The sequence below is a fragment of the Aquarana catesbeiana genome, linkage group LG08 (assembly GCF_042186555.1).
Source record: "Aquarana catesbeiana isolate 2022-GZ linkage group LG08, ASM4218655v1, whole genome shotgun sequence".
NCBI lineage: Eukaryota > Metazoa > Chordata > Amphibia > Anura > Ranidae > Aquarana > Aquarana catesbeiana.
Window position 1 is genome coordinate 21,552,626 of NC_133331.1, and position 27,943 is coordinate 21,580,568.

The 27,943-nt window shown below is 43.2% G+C and overlaps 1 protein-coding gene across 2 annotated transcripts in view; it reads right to left on the minus strand.

Moving 5' to 3' along the window:
- Positions 1 to 3,596: 3,596 nt before the first annotated feature.
- LOC141105631 (killer cell lectin-like receptor subfamily B member 1B allele B) overlaps positions 3,597 to 27,943 on the minus strand; it is a 78,573-nt gene continuing 54,226 nt past the window's right edge. For both annotated transcript variants that reach the window (XM_073595594.1, XM_073595593.1), the window contains exons 6-8: positions 19,627 to 19,778; positions 5,520 to 5,629; positions 3,597 to 5,426 (exon numbers count right to left, since the gene is read on the minus strand). In XM_073595594.1, the coding sequence (XP_073451695.1) occupies positions 5,306 to 5,426; positions 5,520 to 5,629; positions 19,627 to 19,778 (383 nt within the window). In that variant the 3' untranslated portion in view covers positions 3,597 to 5,305. The remainder of the gene's footprint in view (positions 5,427 to 5,519; positions 5,630 to 19,626; positions 19,779 to 27,943) is intronic.

Genomic DNA, 27,943 nt, shown 5'->3' on the forward strand with positions numbered 1-27,943 from the left:
TTTCAACAATAGCCCACTTCAGGGCAAGAAATTCCAGTTTGTGAACAGGATAATTATTTTCTGCTGGGCTTATGCCGCGTACACACGAGTGGACTTTTCGACCGGACTGGTCCAATGGACCGAATCCGGCAGACAATCCGGCCATGTGTGGGCTCCATCAGACCTGCAGCGGACATTTTCGGTCGACGGACTTTAGATTTGGAACATGTTTCAAATCTTTCCGACGGACTCGAGTCCGGTCGAAAAATCCGCTCATCTGTATGCTAGTACGGCGGACGAAAACCAACGCTAGGGCAGCTATTGGCTACTGGCTATCAACTTCCTTATTTTAGTCCGGTCGTACGTCATCACGTACGAATCCGTCGGACTTTAGTGTGATCATGAGTAGGCAAGTCCGTTCATTCGAAAGTCTGTCGGAAGTCCGTCAAAAGTCCGTAGAAAGTCCGTCGGAAAGACTGTCGGACTTTTGTTGCGGAAAAGTCCGCCCGTATGTACGTAGCATAAGACTTCAACTAATGTAGGATTCCCCCTAATCCATCATAACTGCCATCTACATGCAGAATGTATGGCTTTTGTTGGTCTGCATAAGCCAACACTGGTGCTTCTGTAAAACTTTTCTTATGCCCCATACACACGGCCGGACTTTCCAACAGACTAAACTCGGTCTGCATTTCCGACGGAAAGATTTAGAACATGTTCTATATCTGAGTCTATATCTGTATCAACACGCATGTTCCTGACGAGTGGCGGATTAGCCACGAAACACGTAGAGCTAATTGATGCGTTGTTTTCATTCAATTACATCCAGATCCTTAACTTTTTATGTAATTTGTACCTCTACAGGCTGAAGTGAGGCCTCAGGTCCTGCAGGCATTACCTCGTAACTATAATTGTATCCAACCCAATTCAGGTTGAATTTTGGGAATTTTGTTATGGTTTTATTCATGGTTTTGTATCATCATATGTACCATTTTATTCCTATCTTGTCTGAACTTGTACCAATGATGGCATTTGAGACATGTGTATTGCCAGTTTATGGTTAAGTATATGTACCCCAATGCCTACCCATTCCTTTGATATTAACATTATATGTATGGTTACCAACAATGTACACAAAATAAAGCTCCCTTGTTCAGCTCAACTATCTATGTGCTACCAAGTGCTTCATTTAAAGTCCCACTTTCCCCAATTCCTTTGTTTTTGATTATATCTGAGTCCATCAGAAATGCCGACAGAAAAAGTCAGATGGGGCATACACACGGTCGGAATGTCCGACTGAAAGCTCCCATTGGACTTTTTCTGTCAGAAAGTCCGGTCGTGTGTACGCGGCATTAAGCTGTACAAAAGCGTCCTCACAAGCAGAAATCCACCTCTCAATGAAAGGAATTTTGGTGGTTGTGTCAATGCCAGGGTTTTGTTTTTTTTAGCAAGTCATTAAGAGGCCAACCAGTCTTGGAATAGCCTCAGTTCTTTCAGATTTGTGGGATGGGACCAGGTTACCACAGCATCCACTTTAGCAGGATCAGTTGCTACCCCTTCTGCAGATACGATGTGACCCACAAAGTTTACTGAAGGGCGTGCAAACTTACATTTGTCCAGGGAGAGTTTCAGACTTTTCCTCAGACGATCTAGCACTTTAAACAGTCTCTGGTCATGCTCCTCCAGAGTGGAGCCAAAAACAATTATGTCATCTAGGTAGACAATACATTGAGTGGGACAAAGGTTTCCCAGTGTCCGATCCATTAGACGCTGGAAGGTTGCAGGTGCACCACTAATGCCCTGAGGCATGCAAGCAAACTGGAGAAACCCCAGGGGGCAGATAAAAGTTGTCTTTTCTTGATCTTCCTCATTCATTGGTACTTGGTAATAACCGGATTTTAAGTCCATTACTGTGAACCATTTGCTGCCTTGCAGGGCATCAAGAGTTTCCTCAATGAGAGGTAGCGTGTATTGATCTGGGACCATTCACCGATTTAGAGTCCTATAATCAACACATATTCGTACTCCACCATTTTTCTTTCTGGCCACAACTATTGGGGATGCATACAGGCTTTTAGACTCAACAATGATGTTTTGATCTTTCATTTTGTGCAAGCACTAAATGGGGTGCTATCTGTTAGGCGAATACTGTGCTGAATACTTTTAGCACACCCAACATCCATGTCATCAGTTGAGAAAACATAATCATATTCCATTTGCTGCTCTCCTAGCGCTTGTTTGTGCTCTGCAGGACTAATTTGGTTTCTTTCTCCTCGACCTTGGCAGGGTAGGAGCTAATGGTTTCTACTGGGTAACAATAGGCTACCTCTTTCTCTGTGGTCTGAGCAATGCAGGATGTTGGGGGAAATCTGTCAGATCAAAAAGAAAGGACTTTGTAGGTTGCCACCAATAACCTTCAAAAAAGGAGATAAGTACTAGAGTTTTCTGTATAAAAATATACAAAGTTTATTTAGAAGGGAAGGACAGAGAGGCACCAAGCAGGCATGGTGTAGCATATTTTATTAAAATATAAATATATGAACAGCAATTGCACTCACATAGGCATAAATGGGAAAAAATTGCGCTGGAAAAACCTTACAAAATAAGCTGCAACACAAGGTGGGATACACACAAATAAAAATAAAAAACAAATGTGGTTGCACTCTATACCCTTAACTTTAGACCGTGATGGTAAGTGATCAATGCATCATAACTTAAATTCAAACTGGAAAAATATATAAATGTTAAGTGACGCTTTGTAGAGTTTCCCATCACAGTCGGTCAAACTTCAATTGACCAATCTCTAACAAATAGTGAAGATATCCCCTTGTGATCAGTTCCAAAGAGTAAATGTGACTTTGTTTGCAGGCCCACCACCATAAGAAGTGTGCGCTTACCAGCTGCACAGACAAGTAATGCCTGTGGCTAACACCCAGCCAGGGCCTTTTGCTCAGTGGAGTTCCGATATCGATCTGATCGCCGCGTCTGTGGGGGGATCCTCTGGTCCGGACTTCAACAGGCTAAAACCTCCGCTGGAAGCTTGTATGCAATTCAATGCATAGTGATGCAGACGTGGCTCGGAGAAGAAATCAACAGAATAGCCATAGGTAAAATCCGTTTAAATTTAAAAATACAAACCGCCAATAGGCGTAGAACAACAAAGGATAAAAGTATGCGGCCGGCTGGCTACATTACACACGCCCGTGCTTGCAAACAATGGGACATAGCCCGCGGTGACATCAGTACGTCGCTCCTCCCAATAGGCATACCTCTCAACTTTCTGAGATAAGGATGAGAGACACATTTTAGCAAAAGTATGTAGGCATAGGACACACCCCCTGCCACACCCCCTTAACCACTTCAGCCCCGGATGATTTTACCCCCTTCCTGACCAGAGCACTTTTTACAATTTGGCGCTGCGTCGCTTTAACTTACAATTGTGCGGTCATGTGACGCTGCACCCAAACTAAATTGCGTCCTTTTCTTCCCACAAATAGAGCTTTCTTTTGGTGGTATTTGAACGTTTTGCTATAATAAATATCCCCAAAAATGTTTTTAAAAAACAAATTTCTTCATCGGTTTAGGCCATTATGTATTCTTCTACATATTTTTGGTAAAAAAAAAATCGCAATAAGCGTATATTGATTGGTTTGAGCAAAAGTTATAGCGTCTGCAAACTATGGGAAAGACTTATGGCATTTTTATGGCTCTTTTAGTTTTTTTTTTTTTACTAGTAATGGCGGCAATCTGCGATCTGTAGCAGTACTGCGACATTGGGGCGGACAGTTTGGACACTTTTGACACATTTTTGGGACCATTGACATTTATAGAGCTATCAGTGCTATAAAAATGCACTGATTACTGTATAAATGTGACTGGTATGGAAGGGGTTAACACTAGGGGGCGATCAAGGGGTTAAATATGTTCCCTAGTTAGTTCTTCTAACTGTGGGGGGAGGGGACTGACTGGGGGAGGAGACATATCGTTGACCTACTTAGTAGGAACACACAATATGTCTCCTCTCCCCTGATAGAACAGGGATTTTTGTGTTTACCCAAATTGCCACGCTGGCTCTCGTGTCTGTGATCGCGCATGGCCAGCAGCGATCGCGCCTGCCAGCCATGCGCATCGGGTCCCCCTGCTGTGCTGCGGGCATGTGTGCCTCCGGTGGCTCTTAGAGGGAAAAACGTACCCATACGTTGTTTTGCGCAGCCATGCCATTCTGCCGACGTATAGGCGTGAGCTGGTCGGCAAGTGGTTAAAGGAGAATTGTACAAAAAAAAATGATTGGTTAAACAAACCAAGTGCTTTTTTTTACCACTAATATTCCTTTATATTGGCTTTTGGAATTCATAAATGCAGCAATTTAGAAACTGGATGAAAGGTTTAGCATCGGGAAACACTTTCTGAAAGATAAAAAGTTGAGGAGGAAAGAGGGACAGAGGGACTTTGTTCCAAATCAGGGACAGCCCCTCAAAACCAGGGACAGTTGGGATCTATGACATAGTGGAGGGGGTGATAGATTGAAGCCAGTTGTAGAAGCCAGTGGACGGGTTATTCTACCTGGGCCTTCATCACTGCTCTGGACACATTACAACGGGAATCCCTTGTCTCTCCGGCATTGGCTCTCCCCAGACGGATTCCTCGCACTGCAGGCTCTCCCAGGCTTGACGGACAACATATCTCCCCCGGATCTGTGACAGTAGTTCTCTGTGAATGTCCCGGAACATCTATCACTGGATTCAGTCTGTCACCCTTTCCACTATGTGAGTGCAATTGTTGTTCATATACTTATATTTTACTAAAATGTGCTACACCATGCCTGCTTGGCGCCTCTATATCCTTCCCCTCTTCTCTTGCAGTTTGTTGATTCCCAGTCCATAGTGGGGAGGCAGCCTTGCACGTACTGTTTGTGTCAGCCAGTGATTTTTTTCCCTATAACCGACATTCCTAACCTCTGGGAATATACTTTATTTTAAAATATACCCATTGGACAACCATTCAGGGTATTTTTTTCTATACCGCGGCGATTCGGCATCTGATTAAAAGTGGTCCCGGTGGCGGATTCGCCACAGGATCACTTTTATAGGCAAGCGGGAGAGGTGTTGGGGGTTCCTTGACAACTGTATTTGACCCTGATGTACCCCCCCCCCCCTCGGTTTTGGGTTAGCCTGGACTCCTCTGTTTTGACTGAGCATCTCTGACCCCCCCCCCTCTCATTTTCTATGTTAGAATCTCCTGAAGAAGCCATCTTTGTGAGTCAATATTTACTGGATGTGGTGCCACGTCAACAATTTGTGCTTCATCTTGTGCTACAAGGTATCTGTCAGATCTTCAAGGCTCTCTTTTGACATATCCAGCTGTATTTGGATTGACAGTTCTCCATATAATAATTAGCAGCAACCTTCAATATACAATTTCCTTTGAATTCTTGTGATTGCTGAAATCTGCGCAATAAATAACAATGAGTAGTTATGAGTTTTTATTGTTTTCTGGATGAACAACATTCATATTCTCAGAGTAGATGAAGAGTCACTTACAGGCCGGTATTATAGAGCCGACCGTCCACCCATCTCCATCCATCTCCATCTCTGTACAGTCCGATCCAAAACCAATGTGTTTGTTCTCTGCTGGAATTTTTTATAAACTCCTGAGACAACAGAAAAGTATCTGACACAATCCATTCACAGACATCGGACACACACATTGAATAGCAAAGTAGCGAACTGTCTTTTTGATCATTTGTACAAAAGCTCTATTGTGGACAACTGTTGTCAGCAGGGCATTTTTTTCAGTGGGAACACGGGGGAATGGTGTTCCGGCACCTCCAGCACTGAATGTATGTAATAGCAAGGGGTGCTGGGGTGTAATGGAGGGTTTACTGATGCTGGCTGCTGGGGGATCTATTGTTGCTGGAGGGGATCTATTGTTGCTGGGGAGGTCTATTTTTGCTGGTGGGGGCTTATGTTGCTTGGGGGGGTCAATTGTTGCTGGGAGGAATCTACTGTTGAGGGAGGGGTCTATTGTTCCTGGCTACTGGAGAGTCTATAGATGCTGGCTGAAGCAAGATCTGTTCTTGCTGCCGGAGGGTCAATTGTTGCAGGGGTGATATTTTGTTGCAGGGATCCTATGTTGCTGGGGGGTCTATTGTTGCTGGGGGCTATATTGCTGCTGACTGCAGGGATCCTAGGAGGGTGGGAGGACAGTTTTAAAGCATGCGTCATTCCATCATTGATAGACCTGGGTCAACATACCAAAGAATGCACATGACAAGGGGATAGGGAGAAAGAGAATCCCTCAAAGAAAGTGTCACATGGAGGGTTTTTGATACATTACATGTGCAAATATTTTTAAACAAGTCCAATAAAGATTATATTTTTACAAAGTAGCATAACGTCTGGGATCACTAAATACTTACTTTCTTTGAGGGATTCTCTTTCTCCCTTTCCCTCTGTCATGTCTATTTTACTGCTTTTCTTGTTCTCACCAAATTCAATAAAAATTACTTACCACAACATAATGGTACTTGGTGCTGTATTCTCTAAATGAGGCGGTGCTGGGTGGTGGGTAGGGGGTGGAACCAAGAGATAGTGCTCAGAGGTGGGTAGGGGTGGAACCAAGAGATAGTGCTCGGAGGTGGGTAGGAGGTGGAAACAAGAGATAGTGCTCGGAGGTGGGTAGGGGGTGGAACCAAGAGATAGTGCTCGGAGGTGGGTAGGGGGGCGGAGACAAAAAGTGACTCAGAAGGGGGGGAGTTCCAGCACCTACAGTGCCTTCAAAAGTATTCATACCACCCATCTCCAAAACTGGCTTTACTCAACATTGGTATACATAATGTAGCCGTACAGTTTAGACCCTTGATAACACATATCCTCATTGCAGCCAGATTAACTACTGTATCACATCCAAGTTGAAATCCACGCTAGCCCCTAATGTCTCCGAGGTAATATATAGAGTAAAATCACAAAATACCTATGAAAATTACTTTGCTGCGAGATCCCAAAACCTCTCGAACTTTAACCTGTACTGGAATCCATAGGTACTGTGTCTTTCGGTTGATGACTAAAGGGCAATTTAAAAGTGCCTAAGTACTAAAAATATGTGGAACATTTTCCTATCGCTATGGTACAAGTTCTTATTTTACATTTTCCTGTTTATTACTATATCTTTCATTACATTTTTTCAAGTTTACCTATATTCTAAAGGTATGTAATTAACATTTATGTTGAGGCCATAGGCGTGCGCACAGGGTGTGCGAGGTGTTCCCAGGCACACCCGAATCACCCTGTGCAGCACAGATTCCCCCTACTGCCCCCCTTTCCTCCCACAGCGCTTCCGGCTTCCCTCCTCTTCTTTCCTGTTACTGTGGAGATGTTTTAGGATGAGCGGGGGAAGGGCCGGTAAATATGTAATTTACCGGCCTCTTCCCTTTCTGAATGAACATTGTGAGTTATCGGTAATGTGTGTTTGAGCTTTGGGGTGCACACCCTAATGCAATAGGCTGCACACACCTATGGTTGAGGCTGACCTTGATGTAGAAAACCATTTGAACCATTACTTCTGTTCAGTCTTCTCAGAAGTAAATGATTATGACACTAACAAAATCAAGTTGGAGATCAGATGGGTTCTATACTGAAGGTTCATTTTCAGGGTTTCTGGAGACAGAGAGCAGAGGAACTGGCTTGTTTAAAACTTAAGGCCCCTTTCACGCGGGTTTACCAATCGGGGCCGCATGTCAGTATTTTAAGTGGACCCGATCGGCACTTTCTATTGCCCTCTATGGAGCAGCGGATGTAAACCGATGCATCATACCTGAATTACTGACGGCCTATCTATAATCTATATTCTTGAGACCCTAACATGCCAGAAAAGTACAAATACCCCCCAAATGACCCCGTTTTGGAAAGAAGACATTCCAAGGTATTTACTAAGAAGCATGGTGAGTTTTTTGAAGTTGTCATTTTTTCCCACCGATGCATCGGTTTACATCCGACGACATCCGATTTGATCCTATCCACTAAAAAACAGACGGATTAGGGATCTGTTTCCCTTCGCCTGGCAGATTGGATGACAGCCCAGTCAATAGATGAAAGCAGATTTACAGGGGAAAGATTCCCACTGAGAAGAGACACATACAATAAATCAATTTTATTAGAAAAAATATATTTAATACAAAAAGGGCCAAGACCAGGTACCCACCACCAACACCAAGATCATGTTAGAAATAGACAACTTTGTCTGTTTAAGAGCAGCTGCATCACGCTTCAACCATGCATGCACACACCTATAACCAGGCAATTTTTAATTAGAGTGGGTAATATTTATGGATCAGACTATTGATCTCAGTGACATGCACCATGTGTAACAAAGTCTGTCCTGTCACTAGGTTTAATTAACCACTTGACAACTGGGCACTTAAACCCCCTTCCTAACCAGACCAATTTTCAGCTTTCGGTGCTCTCACATTTTGAATGACAATCACTCAGTCATGCAACACTGTACCTATATGAAATTTTTGTCCTTTTTTTTCACACAAATAGAGCTTTCTTTTGGTGGTATTTAATCACCGTTGGGTTTTTTATTTTTTGCGCTATAAAAGAAAAAAGACTGAAAATTCTGTAAAAAAATGAAATTTTCTTTGTTTCTGTTATAAAATTTAGCAAATTTAGTAATTTTTCTTCGTAAATTTTGGCCACAATTTATACTGCTACATATCTTTGGTAAAAATAAGTACAAATCGGTGTAAATTATTTGGTCTTTGTGAAAGTTATAGAGTCCAAAAGCTATGGTGCCAATATCTGAAAATCGATCACACCTGAATTACTGACGGCCTATCTATATTCTTGAGACCCTAACATGTCAGAAAAGTACAAATACCCCCCAAATGACCCCTTTTTGGAAAGAAGACATTCCAAGGTATTTACTAAGAAGCATGGTGAGTTTTTTAAAGTTGTAATTTTTTCCCACGATTCTTTGCAAATCAAGATTTTTTTTTCTTTTTTTTTTTTTCCACAAAAATGTCATATTAGCAGGTTATTTCTCACACACCGCATATGCATACCACAAATCAAACCCCAAGACACATTCTGCTATTACTCCCGAGTACGGCGATACCACATGTGTGAGACTTTTACACAGCGTGGCCACATACAGAGGCCCAACATGCACGGAGCACCTCCAGGCGTTCTGGAGCACCTAGGCCAATTCTGACATTTCTCTCCTACATGTAAAAATCATCATTTATTTGCTAGAAAATTACATAGAACCCCAAAACATTATATATGTTTTTTTTAGCAAAGACCCTAGAGAATACAATGGCGGTTGTTGCAACTTTTTATCTTGCACGGTATTTGCGCAGCAATTTTTTGAACGCTTTTTTTTGGGAAAAAAAACAGTTTTGTGCTTTAAAAAAAAACAAAACAGTAAAGTTGGCCCAATGTTTTTGCATAATGTGAAAGATGAAGTTACACCGAGTAAATAGATACCTAACATGTCACCCTTCAAAATTGCACACGCTCGTGGAATGGCGCCAAACTTCGCTACTTAAAAATCCCCATAGGCAACGCTTTCAAATTTTTTACTGGTTACATGTTTTGAGTTACAGAGGAGGTCTAGGGCCAAAATTATTTCTCTCACTCTAACATTCGCACCGATACCTCACATGTGTGGTTTGAACACCGTTTTCATATGTGGGCGAGACTTAAGTGTGCATTCGCTTCTGCATGCGAGCACACGGACAGGGGCGCTTTAAATTTTTTTTTTTTTTTTTATTGTTCATTTTACTTTATTTATTTTAGTTTGACACTTTTTTCCAAAAAAAAATTTTTTTGATCACTTTTATTCCTATTACAAGGAATGTAAACATTCCTTGTAATAGGAATATGGCATGACAGGTCCTCTTTACAGTGAGATATGGGGTCAATAAGACCCCACATCTCACCTCTAGGCTGGGAAGCCTGAAATGAAAAAACCAAAAAACGATCCTGGCTTCGATCATAGCGGTGAGACGGTAGAAGCACCGGAGGGCGGCGGGAAGGGGGGGAGGTCCCCTCTCGCCTCCCATAAGAACGATCAAGCAGTGCAACAGCCGCTATGATCATTCCTATGGTGTAGGGAATCGCCGGCTAAAAAAGCTGATATCTGAATGATGCCTGTAGCTGCACCCATCATTCAGATATCCCCACACAAAGTCAAGGACGTCGTATGACGGCTGGCGGGCGGGAAGTGGTTAAAACACACTTTTTTTTTTTAACACAAAGTTGTCCATTTATACAATATTTTTAACACATAGCATGTACATACCAAAAATGACACCCCAAAATAGATTCTCCTACTCCTCCTGAGTACAGCGATACCACATGTGTGAGACTTCCACAGCCTGGCCACATACAGAGGCCGAGTACAGCTGAATATGGCCGAGCATGGCTGCGCATGGCTGGGTATGGCTGCACATGGCAGGGTATGGCTGCGCATGGCTGGGTATGGATGCGCATGGCAGGGTATCACCGAATATGACTGGGTATTGCAGAGTATGGCTGGGTATTGCAGAGTATGACTGGGTATTGCAGGGTATTGCGGAGTATTGCGGGGTGTTGCAGAGTATTGCAGGGTGTTGCGGAGTACTACAGAATATTGCAGAGTATTGCGGGGTGTTGTGGGGTATTGTGGGGTATTGTGGGGTATTGCGGGGTATTGCAGAGTAGTGCAGAGTATTGCGGGGTGTTGCGGGGTATTGCAGGGTATTGAAGAGTATTGCGGGGTATTGCAGAGTATTGTGGGGTGTTGCGGAGTAGTGCAGAGTATTGTGGGGTATTGCAGAGTACTGTGGGGTATTGCAGAGTATTGTGGAGTATTGTGGGGTATTGTGGGGTATTGCGGGGTATTGTGGGGTATTGTGGGGTATTGCGGAGTAGTGCAGAGTATTGTGGGGTATTGCGGGGTATTGTGGGGTATTGTGGGGTATTGTGGGGTATTGCGGGGTATTGCGGGGTATTGCGGGGTATTGCAGAGTATTGCGGGGTGTTGCGGAGTAGTGCAGAGTATTGCAGAGTATTGTGGGGTATTGCAGAGTATTGTGGGGTATTGTGGGGTATTGTGGGGTATTGTGGGGTATTGTGGAGTATTGCGGGGTATTGCAGAGTATTGCGGGGTGTTGCGGAGTAGTGCAGAGTATTGCAGAGTATTGTGGGGTATTGCAGAGCATTGTGGGGTATTGCAGAGTATTGCAGGGTGTTGCGGAGTAGTGCAGAGTATTGTGGGGTATTGCAGAGTATTGTGGGATATTGTGGGGTATTGTGGGGTATTGTGGGGTATTGTGTGGTATTGCGGGGTATTGCAGAGTATTGCGGGGTATTGCAGAGTAGTGCAGAGTATTGTGGGATATTGTGGGGTATTGTGGGGTATTGTGCGGTATTGCGGGGTATTGCAGAGTATTGCGGGGTGTTGCGGAGTAGTGCAGAGTATTGTGGGGTATTGCAGAGTATTGTGGGATATTGTGGGGTATTGTGGGGTATTGTGGGGTATTGTGCGGTATTGCGGGGTATTGCAGAGTATTGCGGGGTATTGCAGAGTAGTGCAGAGTATTGTGGGATATTGTGGGGTATTGTGGGGTATTGTGCGGTATTGCGGGGTATTGCGGGGTATTGCGGGGTGTTGCGGAGTAGTGCAGAGTATTGCAGAGTATTGTGGGGTATTGCAGAGCATTGTGGGGTATTGCAGAGTATTGTGGGGTATTGTGGGGTGTTGCGGAGTTGTGCAGAGTATTGTGGGGTATTGCAGAGCATTGCAGGGTATTATAGTATGGAGGGATGGCTGATCATGGAGGGATGGATGGATGTATGTGACTGTATTTGTCACAGAGCAGCGTTGTGGGCACTACAGATGCAGCCCACAACGCTGCTACCATCCGATCCCTCCCCCGCTCCTACCCCTCTGTACCGATCGGTACAGAGAGGGGAGGGAGGAACCGGCGTCATGATATGACGCCGTTTTGTTTACACATGATCGCTCCGTCATTTGACGGAGCGATCACATGGTAAGCGGCCGCGATTAGCGGCCGTTCACCGTGATGCGCCGGGTCCCCTGGACCCGGTGGTCACCGAAGTTCTCGGGTGCGCGCCCCAGGGGGCGCGCGAGAGCAGTATTCTGGGAGGACGTCCATGGACGCCCTCCCAGGATAAGCCGACCGCGCTGTGGCCGTCTTTTGGCTATGGCTCGGTCGGCATGTGGTTAAAAACCCTTTTTAACAAAAAAGACCCCTGTTAAAGGATGGTTGATTGAGTCAGTGAAAGGTGGTTCTACAAAGTATTGACTCAGGGGGGCTGAATACAAATGCCCCCCAACACTTTTCACATATTTATTTGTAAAAAATGTTGAAAAACATTTATAATTTCCCTTCCACTTTACAATTATGTGCCACTTTGTGTTGGTCTATCACATAAAATCCCAATAAAATACATTTACATTTTTGGTAGTAACATGACAAAATGTGGAAAATTTCAAGTGGTATGAATACTTTTTCAAGGCACTGTATATACAGCATGTTGGACCGTTACCTGATATTTTAAATATTCTCTTCTAACAGGAGAAGTTACCCATTATTATTATTATGTAGCACCCTCCTAGGTAAGTTGCTAGGGTGTATATAGTTAGAATAGTGTGGTCTGCTGCTTAACAGGAAACTAAGGTGAAATATAGTAGTTTTTTTGCCAATATCTGCATTGACTCTTCTGTATCCAGGAAGTTTTGGAAATTGTTGGGTGGACAGGAGTGACTCATGCAGATCAGTGGCATGAATATGAATGCCATCCCATCCAATTACAGGCATAGGGGCCCCTATGCATGCTGGGAAGGGTATTTATATTCATTGAGGACACACAGGAAGTGGTCTTTGCCTGCGGAGGAGAGTCCGGCTGAGGAGGGGGGGCGCTCTGACCTCCTCAGCACCTGCTGCCAATGCGGCCTCAAGCTGGAGGCCTGGAAGAAGGAGAGCTGACTGAGGAGAGCCGTGCCTGAGTGGATCTGTTTGTGACTCCTGTGAGTACAGACCAACGATCTAGGGGCCTGTTCTTTTGTAGGCTACCCCTCTGTGCTAGGAAAGTCAGCTACTGGGTGCAGCAGAAAGGGGATACTGGCTAGTGTCCTGAAGAGCAATACAAAATACACAAACAGCGCTCAATGGGACCAGAAAAATAAAGAAATATTAAAAAAGATGAAAAGATTAAATATAAAATAAAACTTAATGAGAAGAAATCATTTTCATCCTTGAAATGCACCGAAAAATAATAGTTACGATACCGCCAGATGCCAAGGGGTTAATATCAGGAAATGTGTTCAAATTCCTGGTCCGAAATAAGGAGACCCAATGACTCAAATATGCAGGGATTAAAAAAGAGAGACACTGCTCTCTATACTGCAGCTGCTGGCTTAATGGTGGATGTCACTCACGCTCTGTACCAGGGGATGTATTGTCGCTCGTGTCACAGCGGAACTTCCACGGTCAGCATGCTGATCAGGCAAGCAGATACCTGGCGTCCTGGGGGGCACTCTGAGCAGCGAGAGCTGGAACCGAAAGCCGGAAGACAGGGTCAGAGCCGGACTTCGACTTTGACAAAGCAAAGGCACCTGAAACATGTTAGTCACGGTCGCCACGACAACATCGAGCTTGCGTGCCGCCTAGCATCTTCTGACCTCCTGTATCCGGCTTGACACCGGTACAGTGTGTTGCAAAGAGCTTGTGGCATCAAATCTTTTCCTGGGAACCAACTTCATATTATATACTGCTGGTATGATGTCTGGTACCTCGCTCGCAATGCACTCTGTAATGATTCCCAGGAAAACTTTTCAATTTGTTAACTGTGAGGCATTTGGTCTACAAGCCACAAACCCTTATCTGCAAAAGAGATTCTTTTTTTTATTCCTAGATTGATAATGGCCTCAGCAAAAGTCTTGAGATGATCTTCTCTGATGGAAAGCAGTGGTTAAGTTTACGTCTGGTGACCCCTTGCCTGGTGTGATTGGTCCTGGAGTGGAGGATGCCCACTCCTTCTATGTCTGTCCCTGCCTGTGTCCCCATGGGGATTGACGCTTCTGATCTTCACCATTTTAAAGCTAATTGATCCTTCAGCTCCTGAAGAAGTAGAATAGTAAAAATCTGAGAAATGCGTCAAGCTATACAGTCTTTTACAACCACTATAGGAGGAAATTATTATTAATATAATGGTGTACCCATAGTTTGTTAGCATGTACTCCAGTGAAGTGTGGGGTAGAGTTAGAACTATATTTGGGTCTCTGTGACTATATTGCTCTCATTGTTTTATCCTACAATTTTTTTATGGAAGCATTTTTTTATATATTTTGTAAAAAGTAAAGCTATATTGTTTTATAGAAAAACATTCTAATGCCCCGTACACACGGTCGGATTTTCCAAGGGAAAATGTGTGATAGGACCTTGTTGTCGAAAATTCTGACCGTGTGTGGGCTCCATCACACATTTTCTATCGGATTTTCCGACACACAAAGTTTGAGAGCATGCTATAAAATTTTCTGACAACAAAATCCGTTGTCAGAAATTCCGATCGTGTGTACACAAATCCGACGCACAAAGTGCCACGTATGCTCAGAATAAATAAAGAGATGAAAGCTATTGGCTACTGCCCCGTTTATAGTCCCGACGTACGTGTTTTGCGTCACCGCGTTCAGAGCGATCGGATTTTCCGACAACTTTGTGTGACCGTGTGTATGCAAGACAAGTTTGAGCCAACATCTGTAGGAAAAAATCCTAGCATTTTGTTGTCGGAATGTCCGATCAATGTCCGACCGTGTGTACGGGGCATTAGTTTGTGATGCCTCAAAAGTCCTGACTCTTAAAAAAAAAATCCTATTTACAACGATATATGAATAATGAGGATATGGCACAGTTAAAAGAGCCCAATCATTCAATAAGTGACTGTATTTTTTGGCTATCACAAATGGTTGCTGTGGACATTTTCATTTCAGGAAAACTTTTTGATACAATTAGCTGTCACTAGAGGTATCACCATTAGGAGGAAGGAGGTCCTGATTCCTCTATATAGATCTTTATATTACTATAGGGATCACCAGCAAGAGGAAGGAGGTCCTGATTCTTCTATATAGATCTTTAGCTAGGCCACATTTAGAATACTGTGTCCAGTGTGGAGACCTCAGTCATTTACGGGCAACAAAAATAGTGGAAGGCCTGATGGATAAAACATATCAGGAGAGACTTCAGGAACCTAATAAATACAGTCTGGAGGAAAGAAGGGAAAAAGTAGACATGATGGAAACATTTAAATACATGGAGGGTGTGAATAAGGTTCAGGAGGGCAGTATTTTGAGTATGAAGCCAAGATCAAAACACAGGGACATGCCCTCATTCTAGGAAACCTCAAAACTATATAACAAGAGTGTTAATATATATATATATATATATATATATATATATATATATATATATATATATATATATATATATATATATATACAGTGGGGATGGAAAGTATTCAGGCCCCCTTAAATTTTTCACTCTTTGTTATATTGCAGCCATTTACTAAAATCATTTAAGTTCATTTTTTTCCTCATTAATGTACACACAGCACCCCATATTGACAGAAAAACACAGAATTGTTGACATTTTTGCAGATTTATTAAAAAAGAAAAACTGAAATATCACATGGTCCTAAGTATTCAGACCCTCTGCTGTGACACTCATATATTTAACTCAGGTGCTGTCCATTTCTTCTGATCATCCTTGAGATGGTTCTACACCTTCATTTGAGTCCAGCTGTGTTTGATTATACTGATTGGACTTGATTAGGAAAGGCACACACCTGTCTATATAAGACCTTACAGCTCACAGTACATGTCAGAGCAAATGAGAATCATGAGGTCAAAGGAACTGCCTGAAGAGCTCAGAGACAGAATTGTGGCAAGGCACAGATCTGGCCAAGGTTACAAAAAAATTTCTGCTGCACTTAAGGTTCCTAAGAGCACAGTGGCCTCCATAATCCTTAAATGGAAGACGTTTGGGACGACCAAAACCCTTCCTAGAGCTGGCCGTCTGGCCAAACTGAGCTATCAGGGGAGAAGAGCCTTGGTGAGAGAGGTAAAGAAGAACCCAAAGATCACTGTGGCTGAGCTCCAGAGATGCAGTCGGCAGATGGAAGAAAGTTGTAGAAAGTCAACCATCATTGCAGCCCTCCACCAGTCGGGGCTTTATGGCAGAGTGGCCGGACGGAAACCTCTGCTCAGTGCAAGACACATGAAAGCCCGCATGGAGTTTGCTAATAAACACCTGAAGGACTCCAAGATGGTGAGAAATAAGATTCTCTGGTCTGATGAGACCAAGATAGAACTTTTTGGCCTTAATTCTAAGCGGTATGTGTGGAGAAAACCAGGCACTGCTCATCACCTGTCCAATACAGTCCCAACAGTGAAGCATGGTGGTGGCAGCATCATGCTGTGGGGGTGTTTTTCAGCTGCAGGGACAGGACGACTGGTTGCAATTGAGGGAAAGATGAATGCGGCCAAGTACAGGGATATCCTGGATGAAAACCTTCTCCAGAGTGCTCAGGACCTCAGACTGGACCGAAGGTTTACCTTCCAACAAGACAATGACCCTCAGCACACAGCTAAAATAACAAAGGAGTGGCTTCACAACAACTCTGTGACTATTCTTGAATGGCCCAGCCAGAGCCCTGACTTAAACCCAATTGAGCATCTCTGGAAAGACCTAAAAATAGCCGTCCACCAACGTTTACCATCCAACCTGACAGAACTGGAGAGGATCTGCAAGGAGGAATGGCAGAGGATCCCCAAATCCAGGTGTGAAAAACTTGTTGCATCTTTCCCAAAAAGACTCATGGCTGTATTAGATCAAAAGGGTGCTTCTACTAAATACTGAGCAAAGGGTCTGAATACTTAGGACCATGTGATATTTCAGTTTTTCTTTTTTAATAAATCTGCAAAAATGTCAACAATTCTGTGTTTTTCTGTCAATATGGGGTGCTGTGTGTACATTAATGAGGAAAAAAAATGAACTTAAATGATTTTAGCAAATGGCTGCAATATAACAAAGAGTGAAAAATTTAAGGGGGTCTGAATACTTTCCGTCCCCACTGTATATATATATATATATATATATATATATATATATATATATATATACTGTATAGGCCACTTTGGGAGCCACATGCCAAGTCTGTGTTATCAGGTGCCCGTGCGGGTTAGAATACATAGGCCGGACTATACGACAACTCCAAGTGCGGCTAAAAGAACATGTTACCAACATTAAAAATGGATATCCGAAACATAGTCTATCCCATCATTATGCTACCCACCACAATAGGAGCTTAAATGGCTTAAAAGGTACAGTATTTCTGGGCATTGATAAGGAAAACTGGAGGGGTAGCCACATGACCAGAGGGGTGTCCAAATTGGAGACCCAATGGATCTATAAGGCCAGAACTTACAATCCGCATGGTATGAATGTGGAATGGGATATAAACGCATTTATCAGTAATGCAAGATGGGAGGTTTAATTACCGTATTTATCAGCGTATAACACACGCCAGGGTATAGCACGCACCCCAAGTTTTGGAGGGAAGTTTAAGGAAAAAACTTACATTTTAAATGCCCATCAATGCAGGCTTATCAGTGTCCATCTGCAGCCTTCCCCATCATTGCAGCCTTGCCCTGTGTCCATCTGCAGCCTTGCCCATCATTGGAGCATGGTGTGTGCCCATCAGCCCATCAATCTTTCCCCTGCCAAGGAGGGAACGAGCGCTACCGAGATAGACAGAGCCAGATGTCCTGTGTATTCGGCTCCTCTCGGCTCGTCTCTCAGTCCCGCCCCTTGGCCCGGCTCCTATGATGGACACAACACCGGCCCAATGGCAGGACATAAATGCTAGGAGGCGGGACTGGGCGTGACTGCGAGCGGAGCCGAGCCTAGCCTACTACACAGTACACTCAGTTCTGTCTATTTCGGCGGTGCTCGTTCCCTCCTTCCCCTCAGAGACAGCAGGTATTGGCATATAACTCGCACCCACAATTTTCCACTGATTTTAAGGGGAAAAAAAGTGCGTGTTGTACGCCGATAAATACAGTAATAGTAATAAAGTATCCCATTAACATTGAATAGTTTGCTGAGGTAGGAGTATTTTTATATTTTTTTCTTTTCTTTTTTAATCATGTTTTGTATCAATTCAATTTTTTAGATATTTTTATCCCTGTTTCTGTGTGTGTACAGTTATGGTATATATGGTTGATTGTAATTTTTCCTCAAACCACAAGATGGCGCTGAGTCCGAGTGCAATACATGTTTGTTAAAAACATTCTTTTCAAACTTTATTCATTTTATACTGGCATTTTATTACGCTACAGTATAAGTTTACGCTACAGTTTTAACTTTTTGACCCCTCTTTTTTGATTGAATGAGTAGATCTAAGGCTAATAAAGGGTGTTGATTTGGCTCCCCATATTTTGAGGTGGGAATGAGGGACACCTACTAGCAAATGTATGTAGGCACAGGACACCCACACCCCCTTAAATGAAAATTAACCCCAAAAAAGGTTAATTAAATTCACAGTGGCTTTATTTTTTTTACCACTACTATTCTTTTATATTGGCTTTTAGAATCTACAAATGCAGCAATTTAGAATTTGGATGAAAGGTTTAGCACTGGGGAACACTTTTTGAACGATAAAAAGTGCATTTTATATATAACTATATGGATCAGACCAAAATGGGGGACAAATGAGGAGGAAAGAGGGACAGAGGGACTTTGCTCCAAATCAGGGACAGTCCCTCAAAATCAGGGATATTTGGAAGCTATGCCATCATTTGAACATTCGTTCCTGAATAAATTCTTGGGACTATTAAGCGCTGCACCTTTACTATATATGTGTTTAGGTTTGCAGCTAGAAGAGACATGGGAAAGCATGACCACGGCTGCTAATTCTGTGATGTACATTACCAAGCCATCATGAATCCCCCAACTCCTTTACTTAAATGAAAAAGGATTATCCGAAACAAACTGTAAGAAGGTGTGCCGCATCCCAAATGTAGGGTAGGGCCAGGGGTATGACGGTTCTTTGGCTGAGTCTTTGTTTGGCTGAACCTTCGGAATTCAGCTGGGCTGTTGGGTATTTGAAGGGGGATATTTTCTTCCCCCTCCATCACTTTTTGCCGAATTTGTTTTGGTGCCTATTGGTGGATAAGATCGGTGGGAGACCGCATGCCCCAACTTTCCTTATTTTAACTTGATTTTTTTTTTGGATGCATACATGTACCTCTTTGGCTATTACGATACATTATACTTCCTGTGAAAACCCCTGATGAAGGAGACTACAGTTCATCTCTGAAACGTCGTTGGGTTTAGGAATATGTATCACGCCGTTTGGCCTTATGCTTGTAATATATAATGCATCCTTTCTTTTATTCTGTGATTTTCATCTATTGAATAAACTTTATACTTTTTTACATTTACATATATTGTTTTGGTAGTGCCTTGAAAAGCCCCTACTCCTTTACTTTGCCTTTAAAGGCCCATTTACTTGGGCCATAGATTCAATCAAGTCAAAATCCCCTGTCTATCGATCTTACATCTATTGCCATGTTAAATAATACCTGCTGTTCCGGGTCCTCTATGACCAGTAGATCGGCTCCCATCTCTTCACACACTTCCCGGCTCTCATTCCATGTTCTGAAAACTTTGCTAGATGAAATGTTATAACAGTTCTCTCTGTGCTGCAACCAGCCATCGGGACACACCACACAGCCTATAAGAAAATGTTTTCATTGCTTTAAAAATCTTAAAATCAGCATAAATGAAAATGCAAAAAACCTTGTCATTCAAAGCTCAACTTTCTTAGCCAAGCAATGGGAGCTTACATACACTGATCAGCTATAACATTATGACCAACCACCTAATATTTAGTAGGTCCCTCTTTGGCCACCAAAACAGGTCTGACCCATTGAGGTCTGGACTCCACTGGACAAGGCATCACACTGCCTCCGCCGGCTTGCCTTTTTCACATACTGCATCCTGGTGCCATCTCTTCCCCAGGAAAGTCACACGCACGTACCTGGCCATCTACTGAATGTAAAAGAAAACAAATGTGATTCATCGGACCAGGCCACCTTCTTCAATTCCCCGTAGTCCAGTTCTGATGCTCACATCCTCATTGTAGGAGATTTTGGCACGGGTCAGCATGGAGACCCTAACCAGTCTGCGGTTACACAGCCCCATACACAGCAAACTGCTATGCTCTGTGTGTTCTGACACCTTCCTATCAGAACCAATATTAACTTTTTCAGCAATTTGAGCTACAGTAGCTCTTCTATTGGATTGTACTACACAGGTCAGCCTTCGCTCCCCACATGTATCAATGAGCCTTGACTGCCCATTATCTTGTCATCGGTTTTCCTTCCTTGGACCAATTTTGTTTGGCAGCATTTATTTTGGCAGCAAATTTAGATTTAGTTTTGGTCTTAGGACTAAAATGGCATTTTAGTTTTAGTCCCATTTTAGTCTTCTGCAATTGCTTTAGTTTTAGTCGTATTTAGTCAACTAAATCTCCAGTTCATTTTAGTCCTCTAAAATCAAATGGGTTTAGTTAAATTGTAATGCATTAGTTAACATTTCTCTACAAAGTCCAAACTCATTATATATTGCTGGAGTGAAAAATCGAATGTTATTATTTATGGTATTGAGGTATGAACATGCACTACTAACCAGTGTTAATTTTGAAGTCAAATTTCAATCTAGTTTTATGCCGCGTACACACGACCGAACTTTCCGTCAGAATAGACTCTGACGGTCTTTCCAACGGAGTTCCGCTGAAATGGACTTGCCTACATACGATCACACCAAAGTCCGATCGTTTAGAACGCGATGACGTACGACGGGACTAGAAAAAGGAAGTTCAATAGCCAGTAGCCAATAGCTGCCCTTGCGTCGTTTTTGGTCCGTCGGAATAGCATACAGACGAGCGGTTTTCCCGATAGGAACTGATTCCGTCAGAAAGATTTGAAACGTGTTCTATTTCTAGGTCCGTCAGAATTTTCGAAAGAGAAAGTCAGATGAAGCCCACACACGATCGGAATGTCTGATGGAATGATTCCGTCTGACCTTTTCTGCCGGAAAGTCCGGTCGTGTGTAGTCTTATGCCGCGTACACACGATCGGACATTGATCGGACATTCCAACAACAAAATCCATGGATTTTTTCCGATGGATGTTGGCTCAAACTTGTCTTGCATACACACGGTCGCACAAATGTTGTCGGAAATTCTGAACGTCAAGAACGCGGTGACATTCAATAGTCAGTGTGGCTTAACTGCTTGATTCCGAGCATGCGTGGCACTTTGTGCGTCGGAATTGTGTACACACGATTGAAATTTGCGCAAACGGATTTTGTTGTTGGAAAATTTGAGAACCAGATCTCAAATTTTGTGCGATGGAAATTCCGATGGAAACCATCCAATGGAGTCTACACACGATCGTAATTTGCGACAACAAGCTCCGATCACACATTTTACTTCATTTTAAAGTCTGACCGTGTGTACGGGGCATTAGTCTTTTGACTAAAATGGCATTTTAGTTTTAGTCGTATTTTAGTCATCTCAATTGTTTTAGTTTTAGTTGTATTTTAGTCGACTAAAATAGTATTCATTTAGTCGACTGAAATGTTTTAGTCGACGAAATTAACACTGTTGGTTGGTCCTGACCACTGCAGACCAGACATTCCACAGGAGCTGCAGTTTTGGAGTTGCTCTGACCCAGTTGTCTTGCCATTACAATTTGGCCCTCGTCAAAGTTGCTCAAATCCTTACATTTGCAAATTTTTTTTCTGCTTTTAACACATCAACTTCAGGGACAAGATGTTCACTTCCTGCCTAATATATCCCACCCACTTTCAGATGCCATTGTAATGAGATAACTGATTTTATTCAGTTCACCTTTCAGTGGTCATAGTGTTTTGGCTCATCAGTGTATTTATCTAGTTGAAACTGTATTGTAACCACGTCAGTGCTCACATTTGTACACCTCTTATGGACCAAATCAACGTTTACATTTTTGATATTATTGATTGGGCATACCACACATACCCAAAATATTTCAATGAGGGACCACTGTCCAATCACAGCCTAAGGTGGGAAGGTGGGGTGGGGACCAGGCCATATTGCACCACTTAAGGACCAGCCTCATTTTGGAATTTAGGTGTTTACATGTTTAAAACAGTTTTTTTTTTGCTAGAAAATTACTTAGAACCCCCAAACATTATTGGTTTTTTTTCTAACACCCTAGAGAATAAAATGGCGGTCATTGCAATACTTTTTTTTCACACTGTATTTGCGCAGCGGTCTTACAAGCGCGCTTTTATTTGGAAAAAATTCACTTTTTTGAATAAAAAAATAAGTCAACAGTAAAGTTAGCCCAATTTTTTTTTATATTGTGAAAGAAGATAATGTTACGCTGAGTAAATTGATACCCAACATGTCACGCTTCAAAATTGCACCCGCTCGTGGAATGGCATCAAACTTTTACCCTCAAAAATCTCCATAGGCGACGTTTAAAAAATTCTACAGGTTGCATGTTTTGCGTTACAGAGGAGGTCTAGGGCTAGAATTATTGCTCTCGCTCTAACGATCGAACCTCAAATATGTGGGATGACCACCGTTTTCATATGCGGGCGCTACTCAAATATGCGTTCGCTTCTGCACGCAAGCTCGTCGGGACAGGGCGTTTAAAAAAAAAAAAAAAATTAATTTTTCTTATTTATTTTACATGATTTTATTTATTTTTACACTGTTTTAAAAAAAAAATTGTGTCACTTTTATTCCTATTACAAGGAATGTACTGTAAACATCCCTTGTAATAGAAACAAGCATGACAGGTCCTCTTAAATATGAGATCTGGGGTCAAAAAGACTTCAGATCTCATATTTACACTAAAATGCAATAAAAAAAAAAAAAGTAATTTAAAAAAATGACATTGAAAAAAAATGTGCCTTTAAGACGTATGGGTGGAAGGGACGTTTTGACGTCGCTTCCACCCTGCAGTGTCATGGAGACGAGTGGGCGCCATCTTCCCCTCACTCGTCTCCATGCACAGCTAGGCAACAGATGCGATCCCCTCCGCCGCTACTGACGGCTCCGGTAAGTGGCGGAGGGCACCGGATCGCGGCGGGAGGGGGGGCCCTCTCCTACCACCGATAAAAGCGATTTTGCGGCGAATCCGCCGCAGAGACCACTTTTATCCTGTAGCCGACCGCCGCCCAAAAACAGGGATACCGGGGTTATGGCAGCTAGCTGCTGCAATAAGAACGATATCCGTCCCCAAAAAAGGGACGTACATCAGCGTGCGGCGGTCGGCAAATGGTTAACCACTTGAGGACTGGAAGGATTTGCCACCTTAATGACCAGGCCATTTTTTTGCGATACAGCACTGCGTCGCTTTAACTGACAATTGAGTGGATGTGCGACGCTGCAACCAAATAAAATTGATGTCCTTTTTCCCCCACAAATAGAGCTTTCTTTTGGTGGTATTTGATCACCTCTGCAGTTTTTATTGTTTGCGCTATAAACAAAAAAAGACCGACAATTTTGAAAAAAAAAAACAATATTTTTTACTTTTTTGCTATGATACATATCCCCAAATTTTAGTCAGTTTAGGCTGATATGTATTCTTCTACATATTTTTAGTAAAAAAAAATCGCAATAAGTGTATATTGATTGGTTTGCGCAAAAGTTAAAGCATCTACAAAATAGGGGATAGATTTATGACATTTTTAATATTTTTTTTTTTTTTTTTTGCAGGACTGCAACATTGCGGTGGACAGATTGGACACTTTTGACACTTTTTTGGGACAACTGGGACATTCATACAGCGATCAGAGCCCAAATAGCCACTGATTACGGTATAAATGTCACAGGCAGGGAAGGGGTTAACACTAGGGGATCAAGGGGTTACATTTGTTACCTAGGGAGTGTTTCTAACTGTGGGCGGTAGGAGGGGGCTGCCTGGAGGAGGAGATCGATCGCTGTTCCTCAGTCACTTCCTGATTCTGGCCTAGGCAAAAATGATGTCATACATCCCAGGAGTCTTCAGGAGGGGAGTAGGGGCTTTCTTAGCTAAGTATGCCCTCCTGCCTGCATACCTGAGCTAAGGGCACATGGATTCCAGAAAGTAAATGCTACACAAATCATCTGCCCTTACAAAAAATGGCCGCGGCTAGCCATGCTAGGGAGGTGTTTTTTAAAGTGACAGTCTCGATTTAGGTCTGGTACATAGGCAGATGTGCCTCCATCCATTATATTAGAGGTAAATCTGCACAAAAAATCATATGTAAAATCTTTTTTATTTTATTAGATATCCACCAATTTTTTAAATATTTTCTTGTACAAAAACATAAAATGTTAAAATTACGCAAAGAACTGATTTACTGCTGTCAGTCTAATTTTAACATTTTATGTTTTTTGTACAGGTACAGATGGTGCAGATGGTGCAGATGGTGCAGATGGTGTAGGTGTACCTCTATAAAGTGTTAATTGCCATAATTCATTTTTTAAACGCTCTAAGTACCTTATTCCAGTGCAAGCTGGGCCTAACATTTGGGATTCTAATGTTTTTTTTTTTTTTTTTTACATGTACCTGTTTAACGAGAGGGACAATAAGGCTCCAAAAATACCTTAATGGCCATGGCGGCCAACCCTATGATGTAAAATACCAAGCCATTGAGAGCTGCCCCCCCTTTACTTGGTCTTTAACCACCTCAATACAGGGCACGTACACCCCCTTCCTGCCCAAGCCATTTTTCAGTTTTCAGCGCTGTCGCACTTTGAATGACAATTGCGCGGTCGTGTTACACTGCACCTTAATTAAATTTTTATCATTTTTTTCCCACAAATAGAGCTTTCTTTTGGTGGTATTTGATCACCTCTGCGGTTTTTATTTCTTGCGCTATAAACAAAAGAAGAGGGACAATTTTGAAAAAACACAATATTTTTTACTTTTTGCTATAATAAATATCCAATTTTTTTTTTTTTTTTTTTAAATTTTTTCCTCAGTTTAGGCCGATACGTATTCTTCTACATATTTTTGGTAAAAAAAAATTGCGATAAGCGTATATTGATTGGTTTGCGCAAAAGTTATAGCGTCTACAAAATACGGGATAGATTTATAGCATTTTTATTATTTATTTATTTTTTACTAGTAATGGCGGCGATCTGCAATTTTTATTGTGACTGCGATATTGCGGCGGACACATCGGACACTTTTGACACATTTTTGGGACCATTCACATTTATACAGCGATCAATGCTATAAAATTGCATTGATTACTGTGTAAATGTGACTGGCAGGGAAGGGGTTAACACTAGGGGGCGCTCGAGGGGTTAATGTATTACCTAAGGAGGTGATTCTAACTGTAGGGGGAGGGGACTGACTGGGGGAGGTGACCGATCGCTGTCCCTATGTACAAGGGACACGCCATCGGTCTCCTCTCCTCTCTGACAGGACGTGGATCTGTGTTTACATGCACAGATCCACGCTCCTGCTGTGTTACCCGGCAATCGCGGGTGCCCGGCGGACATCGCGGCCGCCGGGCACGCGCACCGGGTCCCGAGTGACGCCGCCGGCGGCGCGCGCGCGCCCCCTAGTGGCTCGGGAAGGCGAGGACGTCATATGACGTCCTCCCAGAATAACAGAAGCCTCGTCCAGCCGTCATATGACGGTGGGCGGTGGCTTAGTGGTTAAAGGCCAATGTCTTCCTTGTGTAGATCCAAGGTTTGCATTTGTGCGCCATTACAGTTATTAGACGTGCACACTAAAATATTTCGTTTCGGAATTTTGTTTTTGTCCGAAAAATAAATTTATTTAGTTACTCCTGAAATTCCTTTTTATTTATTTCGTTTTTCGTTAAAAATTGCATTAGTCGGGGGCGTGGTCTGGAGCCGCATGGAATAGGACGTGCAGAGTGAGAGCTCCGCTCGAGCGATATCCTAATACCTGATCCTGGGGGCTATTTTCCCCATTTACAGCCGCTAGAACACCACAGACTGCCTGCCTGACCCAGCTGCAACATGTCCCCACCGAAAAAAGCAAGTGCCATTGCTAAACTCGGCAAATACCGCAACGAAGAACGGGAGCCTGGAGATGAAGATGGCGCCCAATCCGACTGCTCACCTCCATTTTCCCTCTCACCTCATGGCCTCCCTTAGGATTGTAACCTGGAATGTCTGGGGACTTGGCGACAAAGCCAAGCGGGTGGCAATCCTATCGCACCTTAAGTCTCACAAGGCAGATATATCAATCCTGGTAGAAACCCACCTAGCGGGTCAAAAACAAATGAGCCTTAAAAAACCATGGGTGGGCTGGTTGTATCAAGCCCCTCATACTACCAATTCCCGAGGGGTTGCGATCCTCATAGCCAAATCGACCCAGTTCCAGCTCCATTCATTGCAGTCGGATCCTCAGGGCCGCACCTTATTTTTACACGCAACTGTATATGGTATGGAGATACTTCTCCTAGCCTTCTACATACCTCGCCCATTTCAATTTACCCTGCTGCAGCATGGGATAGCCTTCATGGCCCAACACCCTTCTGTGACTGCCATATGGGCAGGAGACTTTAACATGGTTATAGATTCGAGCCTAGACAGACTGTCTCCCGTTGCACTCACTACTCCTCCCCCTGGCATCACCAGATTTGGGAGGTTCCTCACGGAATTTGCCCTCACCGACACATGGCAACACAAATAACCGTTGATTCCACGTTATTCCTGCTTCACCCCCTCCCACCTCGCCATGTCTCGAATTGACCTTATTCACCTTACCCCCCCCCCCCCCCCTCCTGCCACATCTCCTCGACGCGGGCTTTGACACCAGAGTGTTCTTCGACCATTCTCCATACTGGATCACCCTACGCTTCCCCTCCCCCCCATCAGAACATATATGGAGGCTTAACCCATTCTGGCTATCCATCTTATCCAACCTAGATATTATCCAATCCGAATGGGAGCACTTTTTCCGCACCAACGAAGGCTCCGCTTCGGTTGGGAACGTCTGGGACACATTTAAACTACATGCTCGCATGATACGCTCCACACACATTAATAGACATAAGGCCACCTCCAAAGTACTGCTCCACCAGTCAGAGGACTATCTAAACACGCTTGAGCAAACCTTTCAAAATGACCCAACAGCCGCCAATGCTACCCTTGTGCGCGCGCAATCCAGACTGACTGAGCAGCTACACTTTGAGAAAGCCAAACAAGGCATTTTCTTCAATAAGCAACGTATTTTTGAGCATGGTGAGCGAGCTGGCAAGCTTCTCGCATACATGGCACACCTAGAACATAACCCTCCAGTAATAGTCTCCCTCCAATCAGCCTCTGGGACCAGGATAACAGACCCGGATCTGGTGGCTGAGGAGTTCAGGTCCTTTTACTCCAACCTGTACTCCTCCAAGGCTAGGTACTCCCAAGAGGAGCTATTGGCTTTTCTGCAGGGCATTGACTTCCCCACGCTCACCCCATCACAAATTGCTCAATTAGATGCCTCTATCACTACGGACTGTATAGCAGAGGCCCTGGCTCAACTTCCCGCGTCCAAGGCGCCTGGCTCTGACGGACTCCCCCTAGAATTCTATAACCAATTCTGAGAAATCCTCGTCCCTAAATTATGTAAGTTGTATCCCATATATTCGACATAGACACACTCCCAGCTTCCATGAGTGAGGCACTCATCGTCCTGATACCCAAACCCGGTAAAGACCCCCATCTCCCCGAATCGTATCGGCCGATTTCTCTCCTCCAGCTGGACGTCAAAATTGCACTTACTTTCTCGTTGTTAAAGGAAAATATTCTCTATCATTTTTTCTAAGCTTTTTCTCACCCGTTTGTTACTACGTCTATAATGCTCAATAAAAGATATTTTTTTA